The following is a 12,392-nucleotide window of genomic DNA, read 5'->3' as shown; positions in this document are numbered from 1 at the left end:
ATATGTTTTTTAAAGGTTTTTTTGGTTTTTTTTTTACAAATGCTTTTAAATTTTACAGACACATTTACATAAGAACAGACATACTAGGTCAGACCAATTGTCCATCTAGCTCAGTCTCCTGTCTTCCGACTGTGGCCAATACGAAATGCTTCAAAGGCAATGAACAGAATAGGGCAATTATTATTTCTATTCACTTTATGTTTTATAAAAACATTTTAAAAAACAGATCCTAATTGTTGAGTCTAAACAAACCGGCAGCATCTTCCACATATTTTTACAATATCTTTATGTTTCAAACGATTGCTTTAATTTTATTTTGATGCATGTCAGGTAAATGCTTTTTAAAACTAACTAAAGAGGGAGAATTAAAAAAAAAGGCATTGAAGACAACAAACTGTCAATCAACATATCTATATACTGGTTTGGGAACAGTATATATCACCACACAGACACACAGGAATGATCGTCTTTCATGACTAAGCAATCTAACAAAAGCACAAGACAATATGCTATGTCTAAACTTGATATTGTTGTTTCAGTGCATCTATTGCTATCATCCAAAACTTACAAAAGGTAACTCCCAGTGCAAAAAGGAAGTATTTAAGTTTATATTTCCATACAGTTCCATGTGAACTTGTGGAATTATCTTCTATGAACGGGATAACATCTCTTGCATATTTCTAGAAGTAGGTCAGCATCTAAGACTTAATCATTTTGAAGAATGCCCACAAGCCAATGGACAAGAGAACGATCATATTTCAATCAGATGCAAGTCAATTTCCAAGAAGAGTACGCTAAAATTTCCTAAACATTTGCATCTCACTTCCTGTCAGCAAATTTCACATTGATGGAGTCTCCAGGAGTCAAAAGTCCATGGGTTTTGGCCTTGACTGGTTTAGTTTTGGGAGAAATTTTGATCTCAAAATTTTGAAGCAGCTGGAAAGAGACATATGTTGATATTAGAAAGCTTATAAATCGACAAATACAAATTTATAATTTTAGAAACAGAAAACCAGTAATACTCCTTAGAGTTCATCACTACCACTAACTTTGCTGTCAGTTCCAGTGAACCTGCTTAACATGATTACTCTGTAGGGAAAATGAAACTTGGCTCCAGGATGGAGAACATGGTTGACAACTATGCTCCTCTGGCACAATGGAACTTTCTACAATAAGAGAAAAGCTTGCCTGTGCAAGAGACAGAGCTTTTTCGGAGGCTGGCCGAAAACTGTGGAAAGAACTCCCACAGGAATTAAGGACTATCCACCTTCTTCTCTGAGTGCAAGGCACATATGTCTGACCTTGCCGTCACAAACAAATATATAGCATGTGTATATAATTAAAAATATTCCAAAACAAAATACTCCACTGCACACACTTCTCCCCCTGGGCAGAGGATGGAACAATAGAACATGACAGATGTTGGTCACATTTCTTAATGCAAGTGCTCGGATAATAAAGTGATGAGCATGATACAAGAATCTAGATAGAACAGAACAATAATAACAGGCTGTCATTCAATCAAGGTGAATCTGCTGATATTAGACCATTGCATTGATGCCGATGATACATCCACTAAAGTAGCATGAGAAAAAGCACATGGGAGAGGCAGCAACTTTTTTGAAATGCTACAGAGCATTACACAAATGACTGTGGAGCACATCCGAGTAGATCAGTTGTGACTGTGAAGTCATGGTAAAAAAAAAAAAAAAAAAAAGATTTCAAACTCTTGTGTTTTAATTGCTCAATCTGATCCAAATCTTTTGGGGGATTCTTGGAGATGGATACATAAAGTAGGAATTGATGGGAAAGCCTTCTCTATCTCAGGATACAATACAAAATAATCTATATAAAATAGCAAAAACGAATTCATGCAGAAGCCTGAAAAAGAAGATACAGGGATCAGAGAAAAAACAGAGAAAGTGGATGTTTGGTTTGAATGTTGGTTAGTATGGTCTGCCTCAGTCTCAAGATTACAAACCTACTTCACTTTCTGGTAAATGCTCCGCTGTTCTCAATACAACAATGTTTTAATCAAAATGCTATAACTGAGTAAAGAACCATCCTGCCATATGCCAAGAGAGCCTTTCATTTAAAGGTTGCAATTGACTTATGAAAATCCTTCTATACTAAAGTAATTTATTTCCTTAGTAATCTTACATTGGATGGATTTTGCTTGTACTACAACTGGGATTTACAATGTTTATTTCTGCAATGTAGCTTTTTATTGACACGCTTAATTCTAAGCACATGTGTATTCTTAATGAAAAAGAATGCAGGACTGGGGCCTGGTCAGCATTCTTTAAACAAAGCTTTTCTTAAATACAAAGATGTCCAGAGGCAGTTTGCATATTAAAGAGCTGATACTAATATATTTTTATCTCTTTATAACACTGTCACAGATTCCTCACCTGAATCAGTGCAAGGTGAATTTCCAGTTCTGCAATTCTTTTTCCTATACAACTGCGAATGCCATAACCAAATGGGATGGAACCAAAGTTATCCACTCTATCCATATTGTCTTTCCTCAGCCAGCGCTCAGGTCGGAAATCATTTGCCATTGGGAAATTCTCTTCCTCATACGATGTAGCATAATGACAGAGTGCTAACTGGGTCTGAGAAAACAAATGACATTTTATTTTTAATTAATTCTGATACATGTAGCAGTAATAATGATAATTGAGTTATAATTTCTGTAACATGAAATATGATGGGTAAAAAGATGATGTAAAGAGCAGGTATCTCAAAATTAGATCTCTTTCTCATTGGCTCAAATTAGATCATCTTCAAAAACTTTTAGGCTCAGTAAAAGATTCCTCATGAGTTTGTATAAACAGAAAATACGCCCTTTTATATACTGTTTTTCTTCTATATGTATTGCCTAACACAATCAAAAGAAAAGAGGAAGAAATGGTTACTCACCCTGTGCAGTAAATGAGGTTCTTTGAGAGGTGCGTCCCTATGGGTGCTCCACTGTAGGTGTGGCAGCACCCCCTGCCCCTGGGATCGGAGATCTTCACCAGCAGTGCCCGTCAGACCGTACGTGCGCACCTCCCCTCTCTTGCACTGTGTGCGGGACGTATATATAGTGCTGTGCGGTCTGACCACCCCCAGTTCATTCTCTGCCGCAGAGCTTCTATTTTCGTCTCTGAAGCAGAGGGGAGGAGGGCGGGTAGTGGAGCACCCATAGGGACACACATCTCGAAGAATCTCAGTTACTGCACAGGGTGAGTAACCTTTTCTTCTTTGAGTGATGTCCCTATGGGTGCTCCACTGTAGGTGACTATAAAGCAGTGACCCTAGTTGGAAGGCTGGGGCTTCGGAGCAACATGTACTGTCGAGGATAGGACAGCATGTCCAAGGAGAGTATCCGCTGCAGCATCGTGCGTAATAGCGTAGTGCCAGGCAAAAGTGTCTGTTGATGCCCATGTGGCAACCTTACAAATGTCATCAATGGGGACATTATTAAGAAAGGCAAACGAGGTAGATAATGATTGTGTGGAATGTGTTCTGATTGAGGTAGGAGGTTGTCCATCATGGAGTTCATAAGATAAATGCATACACTGTGAGATCCATTTAGAGAGGCATTGTTTTGATATACACCTCAACCCTGATATAACGCGACCCGATATAACACGAATTCGGATATAACGCGGTAAAGCAGTGCTCCGGGGGGGGGGGGGGAGGAGGAGGCTGAGCACTCCGGTGGATCAAAGCAAGTTCGATATAACGTGGTTTCACCTATAACGCGGTAAAAAATTTTGACTCCCAAGGACAGCGTTATATCGAGGTAAAGGTGTATCAGTGCCTCCGGATCTTTTGGTGGTGGAGAGGAATAATTATGGCGATTTCCAGAAGGGTTTAGTCCTGTCCAAGTAGAAGGCTCATGCGCGCCTCACGTCTAGGCTTGTACAGCTGCCTCCTGTTGATTACTGTGAGGCTTTGGGAAGAAGCAAGGGAGGTGTATTGTTAGATTGAGATGATAAGATGTTGGGACCTTAGGTAAGAATCTTGGGTGTGGGCGTAGTTTAATTTTGTCTTTACACAACACTGTGTATGGTGGATATACCATGAGGGCTGTGAATTCGCCTACCTGCCTAGCAGAAATGATGGTGAAAAGAAAGGTCATTTTCATTGATAGGTGTATGTAAGAACGGGTTGTCATTGGTTCAAACGGGCGCCTAGTCGGAGAACGTAGGACTAGGCAGGGGCCCAGGCCAGGGTCGAGTCTTGTATATGGCGATAGAGATTTTGAATACCCCTCAACAAGCGCTTCATGAGCAGCTGTGTGAAGACAGAGTGGCCATCAATGGGGGAGTGAAAGGTAGTGATTGCCGCCAAGTGTAGCCTAATAGAGCTATTGACCAATCCTGGCTGTTTAAGGTGTAGCATGTAGTCAAGAATAAGTGGCAATGGAGAGTGTGCTGCGTCCACCTGACGTGAGGTGCATCAGCAGTGAAATCTAGTCCATTTTTTAATGTAAGTGTGTCTGGTTGTGTCACGCCTGCTATTCAAAAGTATCTGTTTGATTTTGTCTGAGCAGGTTATTTCTGGACCCCAGAACCACAGAGGAGCCAGGCTTTGAGGTGGAGCATATGTGGATTGGGATGGAGAATGCATCCTGTGTCCTGTGAGAGGAGCCACAGTTTTAGGTAGAGAGAGACCTGTCAGCATACCATCATTCATAGAAGGTAAATATACCAGACCTGTTGTGGCCATGTTGGAGTTATTAGTATGACATGAGCTTGGTACTCCTGTATTTTGCAAAGTACTTGGAATAGGAGAAAAGGAGGGAAGGCATAAAGGAGTGGTGCATCCCAGGTTACGAGGAATGTGTCCCCCAGCAATCCACGCCCCAGTCCTGCTCCGGAACAGAATTGAGGGCAGTGGGCATTGTGTTGAGTGCCCAAGAGATCTATCCTGGGACGGCCCCATTGGCTGAATATGGGGTGAAGTGCTCACATATCCAGCTCCCCTCCCACTCATGATCGTGCAAGAACATCCTGCTCAATGTGTCTGCGGTTGTGTTCTGGTGTTCTGGGAGGTATGCGGCTGAAATGGAGATGTTATTCTGGATATACCAGTTCCACAATTTGATTGCATCTGAGCATAAAGAGTGGGACCTCGCTCCACCCTGCCTGTTGATGTAATACATGCAGGTGAGATTCCCCATCATCACTCTTATGGTATGATATTTGAGAAGAGGTAGGAAATGTCAGCAGGCATTGAAAACTGCTCGTAGCTCTAGGAGAATGATGTCTAAAGTAGATTTGGTGGACAACCATCTGCCCTGCACTGTGTATTCGTGTAGATGCACTCTCCAACTGATTAGGGAGGCATTGGTGTTTAGTATCATAGTCGGTGATGGTTGTAGGAAAGGAACTCCAACAAAGACATTGCTGGGCTGTGTCCACCACAGTGGTGAGTCCTTGACTCGCCTCAACATGGATAAAAGTTTGTGAATGATGTGTTTGTGGGGGAGGTATACGATTCAGAGCCATGCTTGAAGACATTGCATGTGCAGTATTGCGTGCCTGACCACAAACAGGGTCACTGCCATGTGGCCTAGAAATTGGAGGCACACCCGTGCAGCGGATACCAGATCCATTATAGCCAAGAATCTGTGAGGTGGTAGGAAGGTTCTGGCATGTATGGCATCCAACTGTGTACTGATGAATTCCAGCTGTTGTACTAGCATTAGAATGGACTTTTCTAGGTTCACGAGGAGGCCTAGCTTTGTGAACAGGTCCATTGTTATATGGACAGCTTAGAGTGTTGATTTCAGAAAGGGCCTTGAGGAGACAGTCGTCCAAGTATGGAAAAATGACGATTTCTTGTTTTCTTAGGAAGGCCACGACTACTACGAGGACCTTGCAATAGAACCTTCGTGGGTTCAAGAAGAGCTTCATTAATCAGTAGTGTGCTCTCTGAGGAAGAGGATGTGTGGAGAATGTCCAGCAGTTTATACCGCTGATCTTTGACTTCCTCCAATGGTATCTGGAGGGAATCCACAATCCTATGGAATAGATCTTGAAAGTGCCTGAAGTCGTCGGCAGATGTAGGGGGTGGAGGCATAATCGCCTTGTCAGTTGAGAAGGAGGAAAAATTTAAAGTTGGGGGAGCCTCCTCTTCCTGCTCTTCTTCCTGTTCTTCCTTTTCATTTGGTACTGGTTCGACTTCCTGAGGGCGAGAGACTGATGGAGAAGGGAGAGGTATAGGTCTCCGGCTTTGCTCTCTGGGAGGTTCCTGAATTGTGCCCTGTAGCCCAAGGGTCCCAATATGGCCAGTTTGGTGGGAGTGGTACATATGGCTGCATCCACAGTGGTCCCTGCCAGGATTGGGGGCCAGAGTGAGGATAAGCCAGTGCAAATTGTCAAGTCGTCGAGGGAACAATGGAGCCCTCCTCCTCCTCTTCCTCCCTGGGGAAGGGAGGTGCTGTCCTCGGCAAAGAGAGGAAGGAATGTTGTGAACCGGGGAGGAAGGCAAAAGTGGGGGGAGATCCCATCAAAGAAGTGGAGACTCTGGAGTGTCAGATATCAGCAGGTCTTTAGAGTATCTGAAGTCTTGTGGAGGGGAAAGGAGCATCATTGGTGCCTTTGTAATACACGGTGCTGATGAGAGGGTGAATGTCCCTGAAATTTCAGAAGATGGCTCCAGAGACTTAGCCGATGACTTGGCCAGTGCCGAAGACTTGCCTGGTGCCAAAGATTTCAGTGTCAAAGATTTGGTTGGTGTCGGTTACTTGGCCGGTGCCAACGATTTTAATGGTGCCGAGGACTTACTCGGTGCCAACAGTTTCATCGGGCTGCCTCACTCCTCAGAGCTGGGAAATGGCATTGAGGTCTGAAGGTCTGGCCGGAAAGGGTATTTAAACTGTTTCTTTGAGCCTGTACCAGAGGTACTCAGACGAGCCCTGGAGCTACGTCTCTTGTCAAATGAGGTTGAGGCCACCAACCTAGCCAGGGGCAGTGTTCTGGCAGGCTGCGCCTCAGAGTGTGAAGAGGGGGAAGCCCGTTTCTTGTCATCTGCACGATCACAGGATGACTTTCTCTTCACAGGGCATGGAGAATGGGGGTCAGCAGATGACCTGGCAGCGTGTTAGGGCCTCTCTGGGGAAGAGTCCGGGCCCTGGCCCGGGCCCAATGCTGGATGTAGCGATCTCTCCATGAGGAGAAGTTTCAATCTAATGTCCCTGTCCTTTCTGGCTCTGGGTTTCAGGCGAGGCAGTGTCTCCAGACAGCAGATATGCTGCGGGTGGCTGTCCATTATTGAGAAGGCGGCCCCACATGAAACGCACTCTTAAACTTTTCAGAGTAGTAGCCGTGTTAGTCTGTATCCGCAAAAAGAACAGGAGTACTTGTGGCAGCTTAGAGACTAACAAATTTATTTGGGAGAGACGGGCATAAGGGTGAAGGGAAAAGGCTTCCCGGTCGGGAAAGGTGGGGGAAGTGAGAAAAACAGAAACCTAAACTATGAGAACTGTAAAGATAAAGTTAAAACAAAAACATATATATTTTCTTTAGCTAGAGGAGAAAGAAGAGGAGGAAAATACTAACTACACTATCAGGCAAGGCAATCTCTATGAGGGAATAGGAGAAGCGGGCTCTGCTAGTGGATTCTGTCCCAGACCAAAGGTGGTAGTGAAGGAAGTGGGGGCGGTCAGACTGCACAGTGCTACATATACGTCCTGTGCACAGCGCAAAAGAGGGGAGTTGCACATGTGCAGTCCGACAGGCACTGCTGGTGAAGATCTCCATTCCCAGCCATAGGGGGTGCTGCCGCACCTACATTGGAACACCCACAGGGACATCACTTGAAGAACTGCATTTATAAAAAAAAGAAATTGGAGACTAGATTTTGTTCTCAACTACTTTGGTGTAAATCCTGCATATCTTCACTGACTTCAACAGATTAACTCTTAATTCACACCAGTGTAACAGTGGAATTTGGCCTCAGGAGGTGACACAACAGGAGATAGCATGGCAAAGAACATACATCACAACTTATAATATAAAAAGAGCAATGAACAGAAGCCACATGTGTACATCTAAGAGCAGAATTTAGCCATAAGGGTTGACACAACAAGCAGTTGCATCACTCCTTCAGAAACATTATGATCTATTTTGCGAACATATATCAGAATTAAACCAGTGGTTTCAAACACATGACTCATGAGCCAAACCCACTCCCATGTATTTTTGTGGCCCACATGCCACACTCAGATTCTGCAAAATTTAAGCTTTCATTTTTTTTTTAATTAAATTTTTAACCTCATGATTGTGAAAATAACTTTCCAAACATGAACCAGGTGTAAATCAGTGCAATTCTTAAGTCTGCAGACATTGTGAAACAATAACTTTGAGGGATGTAGATTCCCCAGTTCCCTCGTTAACCTCATGGGTTGTTAACATTAAAGTCTATTTATGACATTGTAAAGGTCAGCATTAATTATTTAACTGATGATTATTTTAGAGCAGATGGGATGGGGAAGGCACAGGTACAGAACTGGGAATTGTGTCAGGAAGAGAAATGCAAGATGGAGACGGGAGGAGACAGACACAAAGGCTCATATCCACAAAGGGGGATGGACCATCGGTCTCCCACCTGCCAGGTGGGTGCTCAGCACACCAGGCTATAAAATTATTCTCACTCTCTCTTTGGCACACTGACCAACTATTGATTTAAAGCGCAACAGCTTGAACAAGAGGGACTGAGGGAGCCCCACATCAAAGTAACCCATCACTCAGTGGTTAGAGCACTGTCTGAGAGGGGGGGGAGAACCCTTCCCACCTCCTTTCTCCCTATCAGGTAAAGGCGGGAATTGAAACTGGGTCTCCCACATCCCAAGTGAGTGCTCTAACCACTGGGTTATAAGGTTGGCACCACTCTTTCCTCCTCTTCCTCCAGTTGTTTGTGTGGAGTGAGACAGATGCCTAATTCATTCTCACAATAAATGACGAGGCCTGACTGCAGCAGAGCGGTTCCTGTTTGTGGATCACTAGCAGAGATAGGTGCCTCCCTGCAGCCCAGATTTAGGTGCCTATCTCCATGAAATGGACGGAACTTAGGACATACCACTCTTGTCAGAATTTCCCATTGGCTAGCTTAGGCAGCTTCATTGTATAGGGAGCCTAGGTGCCTAACTCAGATGTGGATCTCATTGTTCCAGTGATTTTCCAGGTAACACCTAAGTTCCTTTGTGGATTCAGGCCAAGACAGTGGAAAAGGAGAGAAATAGAAATGAGAATGTAGAAGAAAGGAAAACAGAGATCGGAAATAGTGGCAGTACTAAAGGTGATCATGTTACCAAGAGAGATGCTGAATGCAACAATAGATAAATAATAAAGAATGTTAAGAACGCAAGGGTCTGATTCTTTACACTAAGGCCCTTTTACTTTGCTCTGACAACGTAAAAGGGTTTTAAAGTGGGAGCAAATTACGGTTACATCCATTTAAAAGGCCACTTAACTCTTCCACAGCAGTGTCAGGGAGCCTTAACGTAAATGAGAATCAGGCCTTCTAAGTTTAGTTACTTTGTAAAGGCATATTCTACCCTTCATCTTGTGTAAGTCTCCAAATGGTATCAATGAGAGTTCCACTGTGAACTGAGGGTAGTTTGTAGTCCTAATTTTATACCTTGGCTAGGACCATAATTAAAACAGAAATTCATCTCTCCTGACAGAATGAGTTTGATACCCCAAATTACACTAATTTACAAAAATAATAAAATGTGTGCTCTAGTTTTGAAACCTAATCATAGCATCCTAATACAAATTTATCAGCAGCCCTCTTTGTTTCTAGGGTACTGAAGAGTAAAGCCAAAACGGAAAGGTTCATCAGAGGGTGAGAACCAGTCCTTCTAATAAGGAAAACACTCACATTTACATCAGGATTCAGGTAAAAAACATAGTCAATGATTAAATTATCTTTTTTCCACATAAATGAACACTATTATAAGTTCCTCTTTCCTGCACTCCCATCTTTGATGATATCCTGCAAAGTCACACCAGTGTAATTCTGTCTTAATGGACGACTTTCTATACATAAAGACATACATCTGTCAGGATTGGTCTAGGTATATTTATCCTGCCTCAGCATGATAGGGATATCCCTATAGGAGATAGGGTTAGGGATAGAAGATGACCTCTTGAAGTCCTCTCCAGCCCAACATTTCTATGATTCTATGAAGAAAATCTGTTCCTCTCCCTCCATAAGACCATCACACAACTCACCCCTTTAGGTATCAAGTATCCTCCAACAACCAAGTCTTCTTGTGTCACTCTACCATTTCCTGGCAATACTGGGAATAACCTACAGACAAATGTTAAGGAGGGATTCAGCATCTATAATTTATAAAATTTACAAAGGTTTACAAAGGATCCAGTTTAGCTACCAAATTAACATACACTCAGAGTGAAAAGAATTGTAGCAAGTATGGATTCTGTTGGGGACCAAAAGAGTGTAGGGCACCATGGTCTATTAGTCTCTCTAAGGGCAGGTCTACACTAACCCCCCAATTCGAACTAAGGTACGCAACTTCAGCTACGTGAATAACGTAGCTGAAGTTCGAAGTACCTTAGTTCGAACTTACCGCGGTCCAGACGCGGCAGGCAGGCTCCCCCGTCGACTTCGCGTACTCCTCTCGCCGAGCTGGAGTACCGCAGTCGACGGCGAGCACTTCCGGGTTCGACTTGTCGCGTCCAGACAAGACGCGATAAGTCGAACCCAGAAGTTCTATTTGCTTGCCGCCGAACTACCGGATAAGTGTAGACCTACCCTAAGACTAGTTGCTAATATCTCTGTAGTTCTAATTTTGGCTCTGCCAGAGAAATAATGAGACACAAGATGGGTGAGGTAATATCTTTTATTGGACTAAAGTATCTTTTCCGGACGTGAAGAAGAGTTCTGCGTAAGCTCTAAAGCTTGTCTTTTTCACCAACGGAAGCTGGTCCAATAAAAGATATCACCTCACCCATCTTGTCTCGCTAATATTCTGGGACCAACACAGTTACAACAACATTGCAAACAAAAGTGAAATAATGGGTAGCCTTAACATGATAAATTAATCTCGCTGCCTGAGTTTCTCCATCTGTGAAATAGGGATAATAATACTTCTGTCATTTTACTTCCATGAGCACAGGGACTGCTCCTGGCTAGCAGAGCTAGCCACCCCTAAAAGGGAGAAGTAGGTTATGCATCCATGGCCTCAAGAATTGTTGCAGTGGGCACACTCTCCCAGTACTCTCTGAGGCACAACTTCTCCAGAACTCCTGCTGAGGTAGCGTGGTTTCACAGTCCCTCACAGTGACCAGTGCTCTAATGGCACAGTCAAGCTCTTAATTATCTATCTTAAAGGAATATTGTGAGCATTAATTAGTTAATATTTATACAGCACTTAGAAAACATAAAGCATTATATAGGTGCTATGTATGATATTAAATTGCTCAGATTGCACTTGGTATACTGGTGATACAATGAATAAAAATAATAGCAGCCACCACCACCAACTGAATACATATTTTAGCTTGGACACAAGAGTCACTATAACCAGAAAGAAACTGGCAGACAACTGCAAGTTGATAATTAAAAGTTTCACTTACCTCAGGGTTTCTTTGAGCAGGCCTCTAATCATTGGCAATTTGGGAACATCATCTGAAGTGGGAATTTGATCTTTTCCCAGATTATTGACTATCTCTTCATACACAGATTGCTGAACTTCAGGATACTTTGCCAACAAGTATGTTGCCCAGGACAAAGTGAAAGAAGTCTAAGAAAGAAACCGCCAACATTATCAGGAAAAAGAAAAAAAATAATGAAAGTAGCTACAAATGTTTAATTCAATGCCAGGAAAAACAAGCCGTTTTCAACTAAGGATTCACTATGTACACACACAGTTATAAAACAAAAGGACTATGAGTAACATCTGGGTTTCAGGGCATAGAATCAGTCTACATCATCCTCTACCTCAGCCCTTTTCCACCTGGAAAAACACCAGAACTACCCCTCCTCCATATTTCTACCAGTGAAAGATCAAAAAGCGACAGGAAAAGTAAACTACAAAATGATATATGTAACACAAAAGCTATAAACATGAATGGATGAAATTAATAGCTAGTCTCAGTTATTGCTGTGCTTTTCCTCCCAACAAAAATATTCTGCAGGAGACAGAATGATAGAATGCTACGCAGACCATTTCCACCCGCTGTAAGCATATTGCATTCTCCTCACAGAATCCTACTAACGAGAACATTGCTATGATCATTTCTAGGATTATATCTCATCATTTAGTAAGTGATGCTGTAACACAATATGCATTTTCCAGCAGTTGGAAACTACTGTAGCACTAATATGACATAATTCTACCTCCTATGGAAAGTTTTCCTGTCAACGCT

General features: G+C 42.8%; 1 protein-coding gene across 1 annotated transcript in view; it reads right to left on the bottom strand.

Moving 5' to 3' along the window:
* Nucleotides 1-819: 819 nt before the first annotated feature.
* LOC135885271 (cytochrome P450 27C1) overlaps nucleotides 820-12,392 on the bottom strand; it is a 39,596-nt gene continuing 28,023 nt past the window's right edge. Inside the window, 4 exon segments of the mRNA XM_065412903.1 lie at nucleotides 820-936; nucleotides 2,412-2,615; nucleotides 10,233-10,311; nucleotides 11,601-11,767. Of these exon segments, the coding sequence (XP_065268975.1) occupies nucleotides 820-936; nucleotides 2,412-2,615; nucleotides 10,233-10,311; nucleotides 11,601-11,767 (567 nt within the window).

The sequence above is a fragment of the Emys orbicularis genome, chromosome 11, assembly GCF_028017835.1.
Source record: "Emys orbicularis isolate rEmyOrb1 chromosome 11, rEmyOrb1.hap1, whole genome shotgun sequence".
NCBI classification, from domain to species: Eukaryota; Metazoa; Chordata; order Testudines; family Emydidae; genus Emys; species Emys orbicularis.
Note: the sequence above shows the minus strand (reverse complement) of the source record. Positions and strands in the feature narration are given on the sequence as shown.